The 23937-nt window shown below is 47.9% G+C and overlaps 1 protein-coding gene across 2 annotated transcripts in view; it reads left to right on the forward strand.

Annotated features, from left to right (window-relative positions):
- Positions 1 to 451: 451 nt before the first annotated feature.
- Positions 452 to 23937, forward strand: part of IQCA1 (IQ motif containing with AAA domain 1) — a 292671-nt gene continuing 269185 nt past the window's right edge. Inside the window, exons 1-2 of one of the 2 annotated variants that reach the window (XM_063933216.1) lie at positions 452 to 704; positions 1256 to 1320. In XM_063933216.1, coding sequence (XP_063789286.1) covers positions 1310 to 1320 — 11 coding nt within the window. In that variant the 5' untranslated portion in view covers positions 452 to 704; positions 1256 to 1309. Of the gene's footprint in view, positions 705 to 1255; positions 1321 to 13454; positions 13617 to 23937 lie in introns of those variants that run through there. The other variant, XM_063933217.1, reaches the window with a different exon arrangement.

The following is a 23937-nucleotide window of genomic DNA, read 5'->3' on the forward strand; positions in this document are numbered from 1 at the left end:
TGGCCTGATTAAGGCCTCAGGCCACCCTAGGCTAATAAACTCGTAGCACCCCAACCGCACCCATCTCCCCAGACACCAGTGTTTATGCTTGTGTTTAGTTCCCGGACCCAACCAGAGTCCTTTCCGTGTGGAGTTTGTATATTCTCCCCAGGGTTGCGTGGCTTTCCTTCCGCTGTAAGCTCCAATGTAGGAGGGACTTGCGTGAATGACAAACCTTATGCATTACGTGATGTTTCCCAACCCCTCCCCCATAACTTTATAAACCCTTTATTTCCCTTCACGAGTTCACTGCTCTATTACTGTAAAAGAAAGAAATGAAATATTTATGTGTGATTGATATTTATAAATTAATTTATCAGGCTTTAGGACCCGCCAGTCTCAGCAGTGCTCGCCCCCCCGTATGCTGCCGGCCGCCGTGCACTAGCTGTGCCCTGTGCAGCGACCACGTCTCCTTAGTAACGGCCGGGCTGGGGAGCAATAGCGCATGCGCGGCGTCTGGATGCACAATGCTCCTGCACGGTGCATGTCAATAAACCGTATCCAAGGGGCGACCCCTGCAATCAAGACCCGGAAACTGTGCTCCCGGACCGACAGACACTGGCTGCCCGTCAGCTAATAGAACACTCCCTGCATTCTGCTTCATCTCCCATTATATGACACTCTGCAGTCCATATGTTGCACATATAGAGTCCCAGTGTGTGCATGTGAGTTGCATGACACTACATGATTACCCTGCATTCTGCATCACACCCTCCATCACCCACATAACTATCTGCCTGGAACATGTGCATCACCTCTAGGGTACCCTCCTCCTAGTTATCACCCTGCCCCATGTCACACTGTTATACATTATACTAAAGCAATTAATTCACCTCCCCACAAGCTGTCTACTCTTAAAAGTTGATAGAAAATCAGGCAAACCCAGCAAATGCCATGACAACCTTTATATAATCATTTCACAATTACTGACACTTTCAACCCTCTACCTGCTGTATATAATGTGTCATATACTTGTCACACACTTGCAAGCTGCATAGGTCTGATCTGCATGCAATGTCCTGTACACCTGCAGAGGGTACTGTAGCTCATCTCCCATAGCAACCAAACAAACAGGCTGCACAGACATCACCCAACGTCTCTTCTGCTGGATCTCTGCACTAGTGAGGGCATGGCTGTAATCCTCACCGCAGAGAAGGGGGGCCGGCGCACACCCCTCTTTTGATTTTTTTTTTTTAATTCTTTTGTCCATTTCCAGAAACCAGGAGTTATTTTTTAAAGCAGGAAATAAGTGTATCATATCACAGAAGTAATGTCTCACACGTAAGTACACGTTTTGCCTATTACTCTTTTCTAACAGGAAACTTTAATCTCTCATTTGTTTTCATATATATAGACTAGAAAGAAAACTGACAGTAAATAGTACCTAGGATCTGATTATCATCTGTTTTGCTGAACAACTCTTAAGGGCCCCATACACTACAGCGACATGTCTGTCCCTCATGTCGCATATGATTTCCCTTGAACCGCCCGGCAGCCTCCCTGGCAGCAAGATCGCATAGGATACATCGTATGCGGTCCTTTTGCATACGATGTATCTTATGCGATCCCAGCCATGCTTGCGGGAACCGACATATCACGAGTGCAGCACTAACGACCTAGGGGAGCCGATCCGATGCTCACGGGACCGCACATCGGTTCAGATGTAAAACACATCCGATTTGCCACTTTCCATCCGATTTATCGACCCGAAAGGTCGAAATTGGATGAAATCGGGCATTATCGTTCTGGTGTATGGGGCCCTTTAAGGTGCATACACACTGGCGATAATAGTAAACAACATAGCTTATTTTGCCCTTCCTGAGCGACGTCGTTTACTATATTGGCCAGTGTGTATGCCGCTGCTGAGCGATGTTCAGCCCCACGGGTCTTAACGACCCTCGCTGTCGGCCGTGCGTGCAGCTTCATTTTGACTGTCGTCCAAAAGCTGCATGCACGGCCCAGCCGTGGTGTGACATCACTAAGCGATATCCTTGTCATATCGCTCAGTGTGTACGCACTGCTGCCGACAGCTCATAGAGCACGTCACCTAGTGTCTTAGTCTGGGTGTACATTGCGCCGACACATCGGCTGAAGATATATCAGCAATGCTGCACAGTCGACGCAATATGTCTGTGAATGATGTCGTTCACAGACGTGTCAGGTGTACACACTCACCAACCCACTAGCAATATTTATATCGCCCTTTCACCCGAATGGACGATTTATCACCCAATGTGTACCCAGCTTTAGCATATTTTCTCTAACGTCCTAAGTGGATGCTGGGGACTCCGTAAGGACCATGGGGATAGCGGCTCCGCAGGAGACTGGGCACAAAGTAAAAAGCTTTAGGACTACCTGGTGTGCACTGGCCCCTCCCCCTATGACCCTCCTCCAAGCCTCAGTTAAGATTTTGTGCCCGAACGAGAAGGGTGCAATCTAGGTGGCTCTCCTGAGCTGCTTAGAGAAAAAGTTTAAAGTAGGTTTTTTACTTTCAGTGAGACCTGCTGGCAACAGGCTCACTGCATCGAGGGACTAAGGGGAGAAGAAGCGAACTCACCTGCGTGCAGAGTGGATTGGGCTTCTTAGGCTACTGGACATTAGCTCCAGAGGGACGATCACAGGCCCAGCCATGGATGGGTCCCGGAGCCGCGCCGCCGTCCCCCTTACAGAGCCAGAAGACTGAAGAGTCCGGAAAATCGGCGGCAGAAGACGTCCTGTCTTCATTAAGGTAGCGCACAGCACCGCAGCTGTGCGCCATTGCTCTCAGCACACTTCACACTCCAATCACTGAGGGTGCAGGGCGCTGGGGGGGGGGCGCCCTGAGACGCAATAGAAATACCTTTTTTTGGCTAAAAATACATCACATATAGCTCCTGGGCTATATGGATGTATTTAACCCCTGCCTAAATTACAATAAAAAAGCGGGAGAAAGGCCGCCGAAAAGGGGGCGGAGCCTATCTCCTCCGCACACTGGCGCCATTTTTTCCTCACAGCTCCGTTGGAGGAAGGCTCCCTGACTCTCCCCTGCAGTCCTGCACTACAGAAACAGGGTAAAACAAGAGAGGGGGGGCATAAAATTGGCATATAAAGATATACAGCAGCTATATTAGGGAAAAACACTTATATAAGGTTATCCCTGTATATATATAGCGCTCTGGTGTGTGCTGGCAAACTCTCCCTCTGTCTCCCCAAAGGGCTAGTGGGGTCCTGTCCTCTATCAGAGCATTCCCTGTGTGTGTGCGGTGTGTCGGTACGTTGTGTCGACATGTATGAGGAGGAAAATGGTGTGGAGGCGGAGCAATTGCCTGTGTTAGTGATGTCACCCTCTAGGGAGTCGACACCTGACTGGATGATCTTATGGAAAGAATTACGTGATAGTGTCAGCACTTTACAAAAGTCTGTTGACGACATGAGACAGCCGGATAATCAGTTAATACAGGCGTCTCAAACACCGTCAGGAGCTCTAAAGCGCCCGTTACATCAGGTCGATACAGACACAGACACGGACACTGACTCCAGTGTCGACGGTGAAGAAACAAATGTATTTTCCAGTAGGGCTACACGTTACATGATCACGGCAATGAAGGAGGTTTTGAACATTTCTGATACTACAAGTACCACAAAAAAGGGTATTATGTGGGGTGTGAAAAAACTACCCGTAGTTTTTCCTGAATCAGATGAATTAAATGAGGTGTGTGATGAAGCGTGGGTTTCCCCCGATAAAAAACTGCTAATTTCTAAAAAATTATTGGCATTATACCCTTTCCCGCCAGAGGTTAGGGCGCGCTGGGAAACACCCCCTAGGGTGGATAAGGCGCTCACACGCTTATCAAAACAAGTGGCGTTACCGTCTCCTGATACGGCCGCCCTCAAGGAACCAGCTGATAGGAAGCTGGAAAATGTCCTAAAAAGTATATACACACATACTGGTATTATACTGCGACCAGCAATCGCCTCAGCCTGGATGTGCAGTGCTGGGGTGGCTTGGTCGGATTCCCTGACTGAAAATATTGATACCCTGGACAGGGACAATATATTATTGACTATAGAGCGTTTAAAAGATGCGTTTCTATATATGCGAGATGCACAGAGGGATATTTGCACTCTGGCATCAAGAGTAAGTGCGATGTCCATTTCTGCCAGAAGAGGATTATGGACGCGACAGTGGTCAGGGGATGCGGATTCCAAACGGCATATGGAAGTATTGCCGTATAAAGGGGAGGAGTTATTTGGGGTCGGTCTATCGGACTTGGTGACCACGGCAACGGCCGGGAAATCCACCTTTCTACCCCAAGTCACCTCGCAGCAGAAAAAGATACCGTCTTTTCAGGCTCAGTCCTTTCGTCCCCATAAGGGCAAGCGGGCAAAAGGCCACTCATATCTGCCCCGGGGCAGAGGAAGGGGAAAAAGACTGCAGCAGACAGCCTCTTCCCACGAACAGAAGCCCTCCCCCGCTTCTGCCAAGTCCTCAGCATGACGCTGGGGCCTTACAAGCGGACTCAGGCACGGTGGGGGCCCGTCTCAAGATTTTCAGCGCGCAGTGGGCTCACTCGCAAGTGGACCCCTGGATCCTGCAGGTAGTATCTCAGGGGTACAAATTGGAATTCGAGACGTCTCCCCCTTGCCGGTTCCTGAAGTCTGCTTTACCAACGTCTCCCCCCGACAGGGAGGCGATATTGGAAGCCATTCACAAGCTGTATTCCCAGCAGGTGATAATCAAGGTACCCCTCCTACAACAGGGAAAGGGGTATTATTCCACGCTGTTTGTGGTACCGAAGCCGGACGGCTCGGTGAGACCCATTTTAAATCTGAAATCCTTGAACACTTACATAAGAAGGTTCAAGTTCAAGATGGAGTCACTCAGAGCAGTGATAGCGAACCTGGAAGAAGGGGACTATATGGTGTCTCTGGACATCAAGGATGCTTACCTCCATGTCCCAATTTGCCCTTCTCACCAAGGGTACCTCAGGTTTGTGGTACAGAACTGTCATTATCAGTTTCAGACGCTGCCGTTTGGATTGTCCACGGCACCCCGGGTCTTTACCAAGGTAATGGCCGAAATGATGATTCTTCTTCGAAGAAAAGGCGTCTTAATTATCCCTTACTTGGACGATCTCCTGATAAGGGCAAGGTCCAGAGAACAGTTAGAGGTCGGAGTAGCACTATCTCAAATAGTACTACGACAGCACGGTTGGATTCTAAATATTCCAAAATCGCAGCTGATTCCGACGACACGTCTGCTGTTCCTAGGGATGATTCTGGACACAGTACAGAAAAAGGTGTTTCTCCCGGAGGAGAAAGCCAGGGAGTTATCCGACCTAGTCAGGAACCTCCTAAGACCAGGCCAGGTGTCAGTGCATCAATGCACAAAGGTCCTGGGAAAGATGGTGGCTTCTTACGAAGCGATTCCATGGGCGTGGCCTCCTGGGAAAGTGGGTGTGGCCTCGTAACTTCATATTATTAAACTATAAATAAATATATTTTTTCACACCCCCTCTATGCACACAATTAGCAGCCTTATGCAGAACAGCCACAGTAGTGTTCCTTACACACGTCTCCAGTGTAGTGCCAGCTACACATGACATGCCCCGCAGCAGTGCCAGCAACACATGACATGCCCCGCAGCAGTGCCAGCTACACATGACATGCCCCGCAGCAGTGCCAGCTACACACAATAGACCCCCAGCAGTGCCAGCTACACATGATAGTGTTCACGTTTTAGGGCAGGGTGCTGATCACAAGGAGGGCACATTTTTAAGTAAGGAGGGCAAAATGATGTACATACTGTAATGCTTGGTGCTCCTCCACCCACATGCTGAAGCAGGGACAGTGCGCGCTGAAGGCGCGCAGCAAAAATTTAGGGGCGTTGCTTCGTGGGGAAGGTGCATGACCACAGAATAGTGGCAATTCGCATTACACCACATAGTAGTGCAGCTAATACACTTTGCACCAGGTAGAACCTCCTATACACTTTGCGCCAGGCAGAGCACGTTAGACACTTTGCGCCAGGCAGAGCACGATAGACACTTTGCGCCAGGCAGCGCACGATAGACACTTTGCGCCAGGCAGCGCACGATAGACACATTGCCTAGCCACAGACGCCTAGTAGATACACTACATGATATGCCCCCCAGCAGTGCCAGCTACACGTGACATGCCCCCCAGCAGTGCCAGCTACACGTGACATACCCCCAGCAGTGCCAGCTACACGTGACATGCCCCCCAGCAGTGCCAGATACATAAATGGCCACACAGTGCAGATATGCCCCCAGTGCCAGATACATAAATGCCCCCACAATGCCAGATACATAAATGACCACACAATGCCAGATACATAAGTGCCCCCACAGTGCCAGATGCATCAATGACCCCACAGTGCCAGATACATAAGTGCCAGATCCATAAATGCCCCCAGTGCCACAAAACATAAATGCCCCCACAGTGCCAGATAAATAAATGCCCGCCGTGCCACAAAACATAAAAGCCCCCACAGTGCAGATATGCCCCCACAGTGCCAGATACATAAATGCCCCCAGTGCCAGAAACATAAATGCCCCCACAGTGCAGATATGCCCCCACAGTGCCAGAAACATAATGCCCCCACTGTGCCAGAAACATAATGCCCCCACAGTGCAGATATGCCCCCACAGTACCAGAAAAATAATGCCCCCACAGTGCAGATATGCCCCCACAGTGCCAGAAAAATAATGCCCCCACAGTGCAGATATGCCCCCACAGTGCCAGAAAAATAATGCCCCCACAGTGCAGATATGCCCCCACAGTGCCAGAAAAATAATGCCCCCACAGTGCAGATATGCCCCCACAGTGCCAGAAAAATAATGCCCCCACAGTGCCAGAAAAATAATGCCCCCACAGTGCAGATATGCCCCCACAGTGCCAGAAAAATAATGCCCCCACAGTGCCAGAAAAATAATGCCCCCACAGTGCAGATATGCCCCCACAGTGCCAGAAAAATAATGCCCCCACAGTGCAGATATGCCCCCACAGTGCCAGAAAAATAATGCCCCCACAGTGCAGATATGCCCCCACAGTGCCAGAAAAATAATGCCCCCACAGTGCCAGAAAAATAATGCCCCCACAGTGCAGATATGCCCCCACAGTGCCAGAAAAATAATGCCCCCACAGTGCCAGAAAAATAATGCCCCCACAGTGCAGATATGCCCCCACAGTGCCAGAAAAATAATGCCCCCACAGTGCAGATATGCCCCCACGGTGCCAGAAAAATAATGCCCCCACAGTGCCAGAAAAATAATGCCCCCACAGTGCCAGAAAAATAATGCCCCCACAGTGCCAGAAACATAAACGGCCCCACACAGTGCCAGACAGATTTTAACTTACCTGTCACTGCGGTGCTGCTGGGAGCAGGGAATACTGCTGTGGGCGCGGGCGGGCCGCGGACGGAGGATCGAAACTGTCTGCACGCTATGCACGCTGCGCGGCGCCGGCGTCCAACGTCAGACGCCGGCGCCGCACAGCGCGCTGCATAGCGCACACAAGCGGCCGGGAGTGGGACACACAGAGGCTGGCTCCAGGCAGGAATATGGCGGCCGCAGCGTGCGGCGCCCTGTAAGAGTGGCGCCCCGCGCGGCCGCTCTAGTCGAACATGCCTGGAGCCGGCCCTGGTGGTGGTTACAGAGTGCTCATCTCCTAGAGGGCCGCAGATTCGGCATTCAGGATTGGGTCCTGGTGACCACGGATGCCAGCCTGAGAGGCTGGGGAGCAGTCACACAGGGAAGAAATTTCCAGGGCTTGTGGTCAAGCATGGAAACGTCACTTCACATAAATATCCTGGAACTAAGGGCCATTTACAATGCCCTAAGTCAGGCAAGGCCTCTGCTTCAGGGTCAGTCGGTGTTGATCCAGTCGGACAACATCACGGCAGTCGCCCACGTAAACAGACAGGGCGGCACAAGAAGCAGGAGGGCAATGACGGAAGTTGCAAGGATTCTTCGCTGGGCGGAAAATCATGTGATAGCACTGTCAGCAGTGTTCATTCCGGGAGTGGACAACTGGGAAGCAAACTTCCTCAGCAGACACGATCTCCACCCGGGGGAGTGGGGACTTCACCCAGAAGTCTTCCACATGATTGTGAACCGTTGGGAAAAACCAAAGGTGGACATGATGGCGTCCCGCCTCAACAAAAAACTGGACAGATATTGCGCCAGGTCAAGGGACCCTCAGGCAATAGCTGTGGACGCTCTGGTAACACCGTGGGTGTACCGATCAGTGTATGTGTTCCCTCCTCTGCCTCTCATACCAAAAGTATTGAGAATCATAAGAAGGAGAGGAGTAAAGACTATACTCGTGGCTCCGGATTGGCCAAGAAGGACTTGGTACCCGGAACTTCAAGAGATGCTCACGGAAGACCCGTGGCCTCTACCTCTAAGAAAGGACCTGCTCCAGCAGGGACCATGTCTGTTTCAAGACTTACCGCGGCTGCGTTTGACGGCATGGCGGTTGAACGCCGGATCCTGAAGGAAAAAGGCATTCCGGATGAAGTCATCCCTACCCTGATCAAAGCCAGGAAGGATGTAACTGTGCAACATTATCACCGTATTTGGCGTAAATATGTTGCGTGGTGTGAGGCCAGGAAGGCCCCTACAGAGGAATTTCAACTGGGTCGTTTCCTGCATTTCCTGCAAACAGGACTGTCTATGGGCCTAAAATTAGGGTCCATTAAGGTTCAAATTTCGGCCCTGTCAATATTCTTCCAAAAAGAACTAGCTTCAGTTCCTGAAGTTCAGACGTTTGTCAAGGGGGTACTGCATATACAGCCTCCTTTTGTGCCTCCAGTGGCACCTTGGGATCTCAATGTAGTTTTGGGATTCCTAAAATCACATTGGTTTGAACCACTCACCACTGTGGACTTAAAATATCTCACATGGAAAGTGGTAATGATGTTAGCCCTGGCTTCAGCCAGGCGTGTATCAGAATTGGCGGCTTTATCCTATAAAAGCCCTTACCTAATTTTTCATACGGATAGGGCAGAATTGAGGACTCGGCCTCAATTTCTTCCTAAGGTGGTTTCAGCATTTCACTTAAACCAGCCTATTGTGGTGCCTGCGGCTACTAGGGACTTGGAGGATTCCAAGTTGCTAGACGTAGTCAGGGCCCTGAAAATATATGTTTCCAGGACGGCTGGAGTCAGAAAATCTGACTCGCTGTTTATCCTGTATGCACCCAACAAGCTGGGTGCTCCTGCTTCTAAGCAGACGATTGCTCGTTGGATTTGTAGTACAATTCAGCTTGCACATTCTGTGGCAGGCCTGCCACAGCCCAAATCTGTAAAAGCCCATTCCACACGGAAAGTGGGCTCATCTTGGGCGGCTGCCCGAGGGGTCTCGGCTTTACAACTTTGCCGAGCAGCTACTTGGTCAGGGGCAAACACGTTTGCTAAATTCTACAAATTTGATACCCTGGCTGAGGAGGACCTGGAGTTCTCTCATTCGGTGCTGCAGAGTCATCCGCACTCTCCCGCCCGTTTGGGAGCTTTGGTATAATCCCCATGGTCCTTACGGAGTCCCCAGCATCCACTTAGGACGTTAGAGAAAATAAGAATTTACTTACCGATAATTCTATTTCTCATAGTCCGTAGTGGATGCTGGGCGCCCATCCCAAGTGCGGATTGTCTGCAATACTTGTACATAGTTATTGTTACAAAAATCGGGTTATTATTGTTGTGAGCCATCTTTTCAGAGGCTCCTTTGTTATCATGCTGTTAACTGGGTTCAGATCACAGGTTGTACGGTGTGATTGGTGTGGCTGGTTTGAGTCTTACCCGGGATTCAAAATCCTTCCTTATTGTGTACGCTCGTCCGGGCACAGTATCCTAACTGAGGCTTGGAGGAGGGTCATAGGGGGAGGGGCCAGTGCACACCAGGTAGTCCTAAAGCTTTTTACTTTGTGCCCAGTCTCCTGCGGAGCCGCTATCCCCATGGTCCTTACGGAGTCCCCAGCATCCACTACGGACTATGAGAAATAGAATTATCGGTAAGTAAATTCTTATTATTTAACATTAAAGTGTTTTGTAACGTTCTGCTGTTATGTGAGCCAAGTATTTGTAGAAGGCACTAAATGGTAAATTATTATTTAGTACAAGTTATTTATATAGCGCACACATATTCCGCAGTGCTTTACAGTGAATATTTTGGCCATTCACATCAGTCCCTGCCCCAGTGGAGCTTACAATCTATATAAATAATATGTATTATACACTTCCTGCTTTGCCTCATTACTGAGGCGAAGCATCAGCATAGTTGCACACCTGAACGATTTCACCCACAGTCCAACCGACTTTACGATTTTCAGAGCGAGGAAACAATCTTGAGAACATCCGATTTTGAGTGTACACACTAGTGATATAGCGTTCCGATCCGAACGATGATCTGTCATAGAGCGCCACAAGGGTAACGTTTTTTAATGTACTATAGGCAGAAATGTCAGACAGATGATCGGAAATTCATCCACGCTACAAAATGTGTATTATTGCCTATATTTTATTTCATATACAGCTAAGTGACAATGGCCATTTTATAGTAGTCCTTAATGTGCTTGAGTAGCTTTGTCATTATCTGACTCATTTACCTGTAAAGTGATGGCGTATAGCTTCTATGCATTAACATGAACCAATCAGTGCAGATACACCGTAAACACCGTAACAACTGAAAATCTTATTTGGGATTTAATAGGTATTGCTGGTTGTTTTAATAGGGATCACTGGTTGTTTCAGTAGGGATCAATGGTTGTTTTAATGGGATCCGGTATCTAGGTCGACAGTAACTAGGTCAACACTATCTAGGTCGACCACTGTTGGTCGACAGGGTTTCTAGGTCGACAGGTCAAAAGGTCGACATGAGTTTTTCACATTTTTTTTCTTTTTTTGAACTGTTTTATACTTAACGATCCACGTGGACTACTATTGGAACGGTAACCTGTGCCGAGCGGAGCGAGCCATGCGATGGGACACGGTGCACTAATTGGGGTTCCCAGTCACTCTGCGAAGAAAACGACACCAAAAAAAACATAAAAAAAACTTTTGACCTGTCGACCTAGAGACCCTGTCGACCTAGTTACTGTCGACCAATAGTGGTCGACCTAGACACTGTCGACCTAGTTACTATCTTCCATACCACACCCATTTTAATAGGGATCACTGGTTGTTTTAGGGATGCAGAGGGATGACAGAAATGTCATCAAATCATAAATGACCAACAAAATCACTATGGGCCGGATTCAAATGTTGTCTCCTCCTTCCCGGCCGTGATCGCGCCCGCCGGCAGTATTCTAATGTTACTGCCGACAGGCGCGACAAGTTAATTTCAGCTCGCTACCCCCCGAGGGCAGCGAGCTGAAATGTGCATAAAGAGACCTGTTTGAGCGCCGAAACTACTCTTTTCTCAATCGCGCCCATTAGTTTAGTCGGGTTTATGTGCTTTGCACGCCTAAACCCGACTGTACTGGGCGCGATCAGCGTGATAACAGGGGCCATTTGAATATCACCCCTCTGTCTCCCATCACTTTAGATGGGACATAGGGGGCGCGTGAAGATTTTAATTCCCCCCCTATGGGTCTCATTTGGTGCTAGACACACATTGGCGCATGTCCTGCTCTAAATGAGGCCCAATGGGGAATATGTGCACCTGGACTGACCACGCTGGGATGCAGGAGCTGCTGCTCAGTAACAATTACTTATGTTCCACATACGTACTTTGTATTTGTCAGTCACATTGTAATGTTTGTGTGTGGAGGGTCAGAGACAATTTTATCTAAATACTGCTAAATTCCCACATTATGGGGCAGGCTACTTCATTCCAGGGGCCGGATGTCATGCAGCGCCAGACGGACGGAGGTCCGAGATTCTGGCCGAAATCGTATGTTTTTTTTTAAAGCGGCAGACATTTACAAAACCTGGTTTTGCCTTGTAAATGATTGCCGCTTTTAAAAAAAGAAGCACGAATTTGTCCGGAAGATCGGAACTCCGGCCGTCTCGCTCTGCATTACATCTGGCCCCATATGCTAATGCGAGCAATCGCCTGTGTATGCTAAAGATCTGTGCATGTGGAAGGCCATGCCGCCCAAAGTATTTACATCCGCAGCTGTCATCATTGCACCTACCCTATGCTCGGCGCAAAACATCCGTCAGAAACAGGCGTCCCATCTCTGTCCGCATGCTTCATAGCACTCCCAGAAACGGACCACTTCCCAGAAATGCCCATTTACATGGAAAGGTCTGTGTCTGTATTATTATTATTATTATCTTATATGGCGCCACAAGGTATATGCAGCGCCCAATTACAGAGTACATAAGCAAAACAGGAAAACAGTGACTTACAGTTCAAGACAATATAGGACAAGTACAGGGTGTATCAACATAGATGCGTCAGCAGACAACACTGAAATAAGTATCAGGGCGGCAGAAAGCCGAAGGATTTGGTTTCATCGAAGGGAGTATTGAAAAGAAAAGAGGGAAGAGGGCCCTGCTTGTGAAAGCTTACATTCTAAAGGGGAGGGGCACACAGACAGGGCTGACACAGATGGGGTAGAAAGTGAGCGTGGGACAGAGGGCTGGAGCACAGAAGCGACTAGAGGGGGGGAAATAACTGCTAAGTACCCCAACTGCCAAGGAGTCATAGCCGTGCTCCCAAGATAGCGGGCCAGCTCAGCACGTGAAGAGGGCCACGCTATTCTCAACAGTACATGACCGTCCTCTCACATGCTTAGACTAGCATCGGGGCCAGATAGATCTCACAGTGGCCCTACATGAGTATGGTTAGCTTAAAATACTCAATGATTATCTGATAAATGTAGCCAAGCAACAAGCAGGCTGATTAACAAAAGTTGTATTATACTCTAATGATCATTATAAATAAGCATCTGAGTGTGTGTGCTGTTGTACTGCCACCGTCACTCACTCCTGTCTGAATGAATGCGCAGGGCGACCAGTAAATCTCCAGTCACTAGACCCTGCTGGCTGAGCAACATGCCAAATAACAGAGACTTCATTTTGTGTAAGAGCAGATTGCATCAGACGCAAGACCTCCGTTTAGCAGGTTGGTTACATTCATGTCAGGAAATAAAACAGCATATCATTTATCACATTCCATCTTCCACATGAGTGCAGCCGGTGAGTGCATTCCCTGTCAGAGCGCGGTCTGCCAGCCCAGTGTGCGCTGCCTGTGTGATTTATAGAGTTCTCTTACCATCTGATCCACTTTATCCGACCGTCTGAGAACATTACGTACCGGCGAGCAGGAGCGTCCAGTAGACTCTCTGGGCATTTGAGGATCTAATGTGCTGCAGCCAGTCTCCTCAATGGGGCTTTTAATAAGTTCATTGCCCTTCATGCTGCTTATATCTCCGTAAGCCTTGCTTCTTCTCCCATCTTTCACGGGAATGAGGAGATTTGAACACGGGACGCATGCTGCACCCATTAATTCAGCGAGGAGCGAGAGAGATTTGCCAGAGTTATTTTTAAAGGTGAAATGTGTGTAGCGATAAGGAGCGTTCTGCCTCATTATATCGCAGCCATTCCTCGATACGCCAGATTTGTTTAATAGGTGAGAATCAGTAGATTAAGCATTTATGACTAATCTTCCCTGGATATAAGCCTTGTATTATGTCTAACCTGGATAAATTATGGATCGTTAGGGCACTCACTGTTAAACAGCTTCTTTCTGTGGGTTATAACAGGCAGCCATGCAGTGGTACTTACTGTTCCTTTATTGCTGTAGGGGCCAGAGATGAATACATAAGATATACATACATATCTTATCTATATAGTCATTAGTATTGGCTTATTGTCATCTTTTAAATGCTGAGCACATTAAATGTTAACATATGTCAATTATAATATTCCTGCATAGTGGTCAGTAGACACAGCAGAGAGGCTAATTCATGGTTTTCTAGGCTACGGAACTGTTAATGTTAGTAAGTGAAGCTGCCGCCCAGACATGAAAAGAGACACCCACCGGAGCCATCGGAAATTCATTCACAATTGCGTACACATTCGCAGCTTATACGCAAAAATGAGAAATTGTGGTTGAGGGTTGGTGTATGACTATGCAGACTGGACACAACAGTAGCAACGCAGGCGCCATGTTTATGCACATACGTGCTTGCATCTGATGGCATATACATGCCCTGAAAACAGTCATGACATGCCTTCGTTTCTGCAGCCACTCCCCATAACTCCCCATCAACACCTGCAAATGGTCACTTCCTGTCTTCAAAAGGTCACTTCCTGTCTCCAAACGGTCACTTCCTGTCAATCACTTTTTCAAGAAATCCTCATTGCGAGCTGTCACAGTAGCACATTGGCGCATGTGCATTACGACTGCAACACAAGCGCAGTCTGACGATAATCGGTTTGCACGAACATCGGACATTCTGTATAAGCATGAATTAGGCCCAATGTCATTGTTAGGCTGGAACTATCTTTCACTAATCTTTTCATATGTCAGGTTAAACGCTCACTCACCCCATCATATTTGCAAACTTTCTCATCTGATTTGTCTAATGGGCTGGTAAAGAAATCTATTTCTATGGAAAATGTGTATAAAAAGTGAGTACATGAGGTTACAGTGCCACGCAGCATTGAAACATTCCATGCTAAGGGGTCAGTTTAGTGCTAGCCAACTCACTCATTGTTTTAACGTGGCTAAAGTGCCCAGGCCAATTAGAAATAAGTCCTGTGCTGAGGATTGTGGGCCTTATTCAGCTTCATTTGCAAAATTGCAATTCGCAAATCCACTGATTATCGGTGGGCGACTTTTACCTTTCTGGGCGGCTCTTCACATGCGTCTTTCAGCAGAAGCAGTAGTGAGAAAATCACAACTTGTGTCTCAATAGTGATCCAAGCTGATTAAGGCCCAGTGTGTGGATTTGTGAGGGTGGCCTATTACCTGTGGAGCCTGAGAGCACTGGCGTATTAATATCGGGTGCACACAAGCCCCCGGGGTCCAGGGGGGGCCCACACTGTGCACCTTGCATCCATTTTTTTCAATACAAGGGGGGTCTATATACTAAGCCTTGGATGGAGATTAAGTCAGTGGAGATAAATTACCAGACAATCGGCTCCTAACTGTCATTTTTCGAACACAGCCTGTGGCATAGCAGATAGGAGCTGATTGGCTGGTACTTTGTCTCCAGCGACTTTATCGCCATCCAAGGCTTAGTAAATAGACCCCTTAATCTCCTGAGTCCCGCGTCAGGAGCAGCAGTGCTTCAGAATCACTATACTGCAACCCCAGTTTACTTGCCATCCCAGGACTCGGCAACAAGTAGCAGCAGTAACCAGGAAACGGATGCAGGAACCAACAGATGGTCCCATAGCGCTCAGAGCAGAGGCATCAGGGACATGTGTGGCGTGTGGGAGAAGGGGAATCACTCCGGCAGGAAGGGGTGAGACCAGTGTGGGGTGAGCAGTGGGGCTGCAGATGATGCTGTGAGGAGGAAGCAGATAACCGACTCGGCACCTTTATATATACTGTGTGCTGGCGGAGGGGCGGTGTCCTGTGATCGCCCCTCCCAGACCCCGCTCATGCCATGCCCAGACCCTTCCAGCCAGCTGCTCGTGGCAACTGGTGTTTTCTACCACCAGACTGGCTTGGAGCTGCTTCGGCTCCTAGCAGCAGGACTCCAGAAACCCGGGCAGCTTCTGTGTGAGTAGCGACCACCCCCCTATAATCCGGCCCTGGTGTCCGTCATTTTTACTGGCTTTTAACTAGTACATTATCATTTTAATGTGGGACACCATACTTTGTGCTTGTACTGTACTGTATGTGATAGTGGGGTTACCTGAAGGGGATCCAGCGAATCCTCTCCTGCTTTACAGGGTCCCCGTTGCTGGGAATAGCTAACGCCAGTCTGTTAAATTGAATCATGCGGCTGTTCCCATAGACATGTACAGGGATGATGGCGTTAAGCAGCAGCCAGAGGTACAGACGAAGAAATATGAGAAAGAGTTATCACTGCTCCTTAATTACTACAGATGGAGCAGAAGTGGGAGAAAACAAGGACAAGTGATTGTGACTCACAGTGCGTCTGAAATTAAATCCTCTGGGAGAATGAAGTGAACTAAGTTTTTGGCAGGAGAGACTGTCTCTCTGTGTGATTGTCATTGGGAATGTAGAACTCAGTATGAGAGTAGTCTGATCAAAGAATAGGTAATACTAACTGTACATGAGCCAGGCAATAACTTTGTCATGGAATCTGGAAACTGGACATGGGGGCAGTAAGAGCCGGAATCCCCAAGGTGTAGAGCAGAGAATAGATGGATAGTGTGGACTTCAAAGGAAGAGAAAGAGAAGGAGGGTTCTGGAGTATGACCAGCGAGTGCAGTATGGAGGAAGTAGGATGCCTGCTCCTCTACCTTCTCTACTTCTGGATATCTGTGTGCAGGGCTGTCTTAACAGCAGTGTAGGCCCCTGGGCACAGCAGTGCACTGGGCCCCCTACTCATCCTCCAGTGGTAGGGGTGGGGGGTGCTATCAGCGGCAGCTTTAATGTCCCATGGGTGGTAGAGGGTGTTCTATCTTCCGCTCAGCATGTAGGTCCTGGAGCAGTAATTTCTGCTAATTACTCCTTTACTGCGCTGATAGGGCGAGAGGGAGAACACTAAACTGTATAAGTGGCATTGGGCTGAATGAAGTGGCCCTGGTACATGACTTCCAAGGTGGTAGGGTGTGTACGTAGGGGAGGGATGGATTGTGCAGTGGGCTTAATATTCAGCATTTGCTGGTGGGAGGGCAGCTTGCTTGACCGCAGATATCTTCAGTTCCTGGATATAGACTTCTTAGCTTTGAATAGTATAACAATTTAGATAGTCCCACCTTTCAGGAGATACTGGTGACTTGGAGATCAGAGTTTAGGAGCCAGAGCAATCCACCAATGAAATTATAAAACTGCATACCAGGAGTGTGGAGCTGGAGGAGGGACCAGCTGCTTGAAGGCTGATATCTATGGTTTTGGGCATGGTAGAGACACGCTGCCAGTGTACACAAAAAGGGGAAAGTCACAGCTTTTGGAGTACACTCTCAGATACACTCTATGTCTGACAGAACCCGAGATATCTGGCTGGGAAGAGCAATTAACAGGCTTGGATGGGGACCACTAGTTAGAAGTCGGATATCTCAGATTCCCTAGGGACGATTTTCAAAAATCTGGTACCCTCAGAAAGAGGAAACCCTCAGCTATCAGCCTAAGGCCGTTATACTCTTAGGGCCCTTGGGCAAGAGCCCATTGAGCCCATACGAAAAGATGGCCCTGTCTGTGTGTTGCTGAGAAAGAGCCCCCCCCCCCCTCCCCCCCGTAGGAGCGAACTGCTGGAGATATAGTATCAGAGGGGGTCAGCCAGGTTTCTGTAATAGTAAGGAGGCTGACTGATTTTGTGATGCATAGGTCATTGATGTGAGTTCAATATATGTGCGTTTGAGGAAATCTAGGCGCACTCTTATTATTTTTGTCACTGATTTGCAATGTACCAGGACATACATGCTGTAAAACAGGGACATACAGGGCGTGATTCTGAGTCGCACGCAGTGCCGATGTTGGATGTAGTTGATCAATTTTTTTCTACGCAGATCTGCCCCGTTCCGACCTGCCAAAGGGCCACAAAAGGACCCCTGCTCGCGGACGGCAGAATGATCCGGTAGGGGCTGCATGCGGCCCACGAGTTTGACACCCCTGGAGTAGAGGATAGTCTAAGTAAGAGAAGGAAAAGCACATGAGGGAGGAGAGCCCTGCTCATGAGAGCTTACATTCTAAAGACTTCTAAAGGCTATGGGCAACTACATCACAGATCTACAGTGTAATGCGGGTGGGTGGGAGGTTGGGGGAACATTTGGTCACCGCTGCACTATATACATAAGTGGGTGAATACTGAATGGATGACATGTACACGGCATCTAAACAGTGAAGGGAGGAGAGCCTGGGGGAAGCCCAGCTATTTGAGGAGCGCTGGGAACACAACCAGAGTGACAAAAATGGCAGATGTACCTTGAGGCCACACCCCTTCCAAAGGCCACACCCTCTTTTCTGGCGCACGTGTCGAAGGAGCTAGGGGATCCGATTTTGACTTCCCAATTGCTGGGGGGTATGAAATAAGGCTCTTGGAAACAGCAGTTAGTGGTGGTTCTTTCTGAAAAGCAGCAAGGTGCAAATCAGACATTATGGGCCGGTTGTAACGGAGTCCGCGTTTGCTAGACGTGCAGGTTGCTGGCCGAACTTGGACTATTTTTTAAAGGGGCAGTCATTTACAAGGCAAAACCATGCCTTGTAAATGACTAAATAGTGGATAATAAATACTGGCTAAAACTAATGGTGCTGCCGACGTTGAGATAATATTGCATATATATATTCTGAGGGGGTTTATTTGGCGGGCGGGGATATTTCTGCTCGGTTAATAAGTGCTATGTGATTAAATATCGCCCTCTGACAGGATCAAATGCTCTGTGGAGCAGCAGCGTAGCACAGATCACTACTTCACACGGCTGAGTGAGAGCAGGTGCATTCATAAAAGGATCAGGAGGACGCTGCACATTCCCGGCCTGGCCAGGAATCCCACATCTAAGGCCCTTTCTTTCCCACCCCATGGTTTATCCTTACTTCTCTGTAAGTCAGGCTTTTCTGAATACCTCTGTGTTCTTCTGTCAGAAATCAGAGATTGGGGTGGGGGGGATCAGTAATCTGCTAGCGCTTAGTTATGCTCATAAAATGCATCTGAGCCCAGTAAAAGCTGCTGTGTATGTCACCATTAATAAGATTGATGTAGGCAGGACCTGTCCTGCGTCCTTTCTGCACATGTGCGTCTCATTGTCCGCCCAGCATGTTTCATGGCTCATGCTCACTCTCTTTGCAACAATAGGAAAAAACAGCGCTCAAAATGAATCTAAAACAGGTGGTTTCATAAAATAATTCACAACAATTTAATAATATACTGTAAACACATAAAAAATAGTTCTCAAATAAAACCATGAATAGAGAGCCTCTATAGCCAGTCTCTGAACCCCAATAGGTTGTTTGTAAAGGCACACCTGATGTTAATAGTGTCCTTGTGACCGGTCACACTGTCAACAGGATCCTTATTCTGTGATATGCAGATATGTCCAAACTTGTTGGTATAGTTACCAGATTCTTCGTGGATTAGGCGGGTATCCCACCTAGCGAGGGTCCAATTGCTGTTTCCGATCCTACGCGGATGATTGGTGGTTCTCCCTTTATTAAAATTCCACGTCCATAAACTGGAAATCTCCAAGAATGGAATGGCTGCAGAAGTGTCCTTTATAGTGGCCTTGTAACGTCTGGGTCAGAGGCTGGTCTGCTTACGCGTTTCGCTGGCGTTTGGCAGCTTTATCAAAGGTCTTTTGATAAAGCTGCCAAACGCCAGCAAAATGCGTAAGGGGACCAGCCTCTGCCCCATATTTTTACAACCAGGACCGGCTCAAAGAGCTAGAGGAAGGTTATGCTTAGGAGGGGGGACCCCACGCATTTTTTTTCAGGATTTTTAACAATTTCACACCCCTTCCAACTGAAAAACATGCACTGATCTCTCCATATTATTGTAGTTAGCAAAAAATAATAATATTCTTTTAAAAAACCATTAAATAATACTTGTGGCTCCGAAATAGACAAACCAAGTAGATAGTCCCTTCAAATATAAATAGATATGCTATTACCAATAAAAAAAGCACCAAAAAAAAACATATTTGTAAAAAAATTTATTAGATCACGACAGAAAAATGAGGCGGAATGAAATTGATGAAATGACTGTCGAAAAGCACTGTTGTCGAATCGACATTCTTCAATTGAATATACTTTTGTCGAAAAGCCGCATTTTAACATTGCAGACATGTCAAATTGAAAAAATGTCGAATTGCCAAAAGTCAAAAATGAAATGGCGAAAAGTACTGTATTGTATTGTCGAATCAAATTCGACAGTTTTTTTCTGTCGAAACTGGCCCGTTTTTCGACATTTTCGGCAATTCGACCGCAATTGCATATACCCCTTAATGTTTTTTTTATTGAATTGTCATCTATCCGATCCACAAGGTTTATCATTTTTAATGGTACTATTCAGATATACTGAGTATAGCATTTAACATTAGTGTTCTGATACCTCTGCGCTGTGTTCTTTAATTCAGTGTCTCATGATTACACTGATCACCAGTCACTAGCTTTTATGAGGCACCTACTTTGAAAGAGGGGAGGTCCCTTCCTTCAAGCAAAGGGTCCTCCATCTCTGTAGGTGCTATGATAGGGGAGATATAGGACATATAGGGCCTAATTCTTCAGTCCTGATTGCTCATCTGCAAATTTTCAGAGGTCTGTGATCTGATAGTCGCCGCCCGTAGAGAGTGAAAATCCGCCCCGTGCAAGTGTGTGAATGCATGTGTACGCCATGCGAAAACCTCACCAGACAGCGGACATCTGCAAATCCGTTCGCAACTAACTCACCATCGAATGATCTTTCCAGTCAGTGCAGTCTGTGCGCAGCCCAGGACTTACTTCTACAGTGCGATAGAAACAAGCTGATCGGATCCGGAGCTGACGTCACACACCCTCCCAGAAAACGCTTGGGAACGCCTGTGTATTTCCTGACACTCCCAGAAAATGCGCAGCTACCACCCACAGAGACATCCTCTTCCTTCCTGTCAATCACTTTTTGCGTACGCCTAGCGATCAAAATTTTTGCACCACTCTGACGCTTCTTGGCGTTGCGCTTGCACATTGCAGTGCATATGCAATCATTCGATAATCGGCCGCTGTGCGATTGCGCACAACAGTGATCAGGTCTGAATCAGGCCCATAGTCCCCCTCACTCTTCCTTTGCAGTAGTTTTAGCATTTTTTTTATGAGTGACATCACTGCGGTGACCTCCCACTCATCATCCGCAACAAAGGGGTGAACTAATTCATTCCCAAAAGTGAAATCTCTTGTATGCACTATGGGGATCATTCTGACCGTTCGCTCGCTGCTGTTTGTCGCAGCCGAACAAACGGATCTCTACTGCGCATGCGCCGTAGCAGGGCTGCGATCGCATCTGCCTGATTGACAGGCAGAGGCAATCGCTGGGCGGGAGGGGGCGGAACGGCGGTGGTCCGGCCAACCCAGGCGTGGCCGGACCGAACAGGGGGCGGGCCGCAGCGGCTGCGTGACGTCACACGCAGCCGCTGCGGGCCGGGGAGCGGTGAGTAGCTCCCGGCCAGCATGCTAAAGCTGCGCTGGCCGGGAGCTACTCTTGAAGTGCAAAGGCATCGCCGCTGTGCGATGCCTTTGCACTTCTGTGGGGGACCGGCTTTGACATGTGGGGCGGGCTAACCCTGTGCTGGGCGTCCCCCCGCATGTCAGTGTGAATGATCGTAGCTGTGCTAAATGTAGCACAGCTACGATCAACTTGGAATGACCCCCTACAGTGTAAAAATAAGGAAGTATTAGGTCCTTGTAGCGTTTCCCATCAGCCGGTTCAATCTTTTGCACCCCTAGCTCGTTTCCCCATGCCCGCTGTAGGCCCTCAAATTCATCTGATTACAGTACCTGTAAAACCTGGTCCAGCTGCTCGTAAATCGATGCACGTCGCCAAGAAAGAATATTTCCATTGAGTTTTCCAACTTTTGCATTTTTTCCCGTTGTGTATTTACATACATTAGAAATGAAATGCCTGCTGGAGATGGAGATCACAAATGTTTTTCATTCCCATAGTCTGCGTATTTTGCACATCAGCTACACGTGTAATATACTTGATTAGATTGAATTAAGCAATTTGTAACAGATATATTAAACAAGATGGAACAGTTGTGGCTCTGATGAAATGGGAATCTTGTAGGCTGTTCTTTCTTGTCTGGCAAGCACAGTGAAAGATTTACCAAGACCCTCAGGAAGAGGCTGCATCTGCCAGGGCGTGTTAAGGTGAAACGAACGTGAGTCTCAACCACACAGCACAAATACCAAGGAATTTGGCAGGGTGAACAGTCTGCCCATTAAAGCTGCCCAAAGACCTTCTAAGCTGAACCTGTGCCAACAGCACTATTATCCCTGAACAAAAGCGGGCACCATGGTGATTAGGAGCCCATTACACTTATGCATTCGTAGCCCCACCTCAGTACAGGATGCCTGGCACCCCTAACCCTTCCACCCACCCCCTCTATTCAGTTCAGAGATTTGCAGCTGCCATGTGCTCCCAGTGAACTCAATAGCACAATGCCATAATATTACCGTATTGTTCTCTATACTGAGTCTTTAGAAACAAAATACAACGTTCATTTATCTGTAGGATAAGTGGGTGTGAATAATGTGCCAGAACTGCACAGATTAGCTTTTGCTTTTTAATATTTTAGTTCAAAAGCAAAAACATCAATTCTAGGTATGTATGGTGTTGATGGCGAACGTTTTTGTTTTGCTTGCTCAGGAACATATAATTAACCATGACAGATGCTATATACAGTATGTACACAATGACTGCTTGAATCATACTTGCCTATGCTACCGGATCATCTGGGGGGCTCACAAAAATCAGGTGGTGCTCACGGACACCCGGAAGAGTGAGCAAATCCCTGGGAGCCCAGTGATGCGGGTAGACCGGCCAGTCGATGTCACGATTCACGTTTAAACGCATCATCATGGCCCTGCCGCGTCACAATTCCTGTAATAACTTCACACTTCTGCCGTGACATAACCCCTACAATGCCATCCTTACTTAACCAAAGGTCGACTGGTATGGTTTGAATTCCGGGGCATTTCACTAATAGATGTCCGGTAAAACGTGGCTGGCCCCTAGAACCTGGGTAGGATTTTAATGCAGTGAGATCAACTTTTATGTTTCATGGACATACAATGTAGAGGAACCGTGCGTTTATTGTTACAGTAATGTTACACATTATATGACACTCATACACAGAAGGAAGATTATCTAAAGGGGGATACACACTAGGCGATTTTAGCCTAAAAAATAAACGATAACGACATAAATGTCGTTATCATTTATTTTTAGGCTTCTATCGTCCAGTGTGTATGGGGGCAATATTGGTGACTGATGAATGATGCGCACTCCCGCACGTTGTTCAGCGATCACCAATATTGAGCTGACATGCAGCTCAACCCGTCAATGGGGGTAATGCAGACCTGATTGCTCGCTTGCGTTTTTTGCTGCGATCAGGTCAGAACTGCACATACGTATGCACTGCAACGCAGGCGCGTTGCACGGGTACATTCGCATGGGCGATCGCAAGAAGATTGACAGGAAGAAGGCGTTTGTGGGTGTCAACTGACCGTTTTATGGGAGTGGTTGGAAAAACGCAGGCGTGTCCAAGCGTTTGCAGGGCGGGTGTCTGACGTCAATTCCGGGCCCGGACAGGCTGAAATGATCACAGTGGCTGAGTAAGTTCTGGGCAACTCAGAAACTGCACAAACCTTTTTTGTACCGCTCGGCTACACATGCGATCGCACACTTGCAAAGCAAAAATACACTCCCCTATAGGCGGCGACTATCTGCTCGCAGCAGTGCAAAAAAACCGCTAGCGAGCGATCATGTCTGAATTAGGCCCAATGACGGGCTGAGCTGCATGTTCGTGAATGCCGGCGGTGACGTCACTGAACGTTATCATTGAACAATAACATTCAGTGTGTAAGTACTCTATTGTTGAACGATATATATTGTTCAACTACTGTATATAGTCGTTCACTGCCGGCAATTCCCAGTCGCATAGTGTGTACCCGCCTTTAGTATCTTATCTTATCCATTATACTATGGATATGATAGGGACGTGCAGTGAGGTAAATGGCTGGGGAGGCACTGCTCGTACCAGAGCCAGTTTTACACACAATGGTATTCAATTAGTGCCATTTTTTCGACCAGTCGAAAAAATTGCACTTTTCGCCTGTTCTT

Source organism: Pseudophryne corroboree, chromosome 7 (genome assembly GCF_028390025.1).
Source record: "Pseudophryne corroboree isolate aPseCor3 chromosome 7, aPseCor3.hap2, whole genome shotgun sequence".
In the NCBI taxonomy this organism is placed as follows: domain Eukaryota; kingdom Metazoa; phylum Chordata; class Amphibia; order Anura; family Myobatrachidae; genus Pseudophryne; species Pseudophryne corroboree.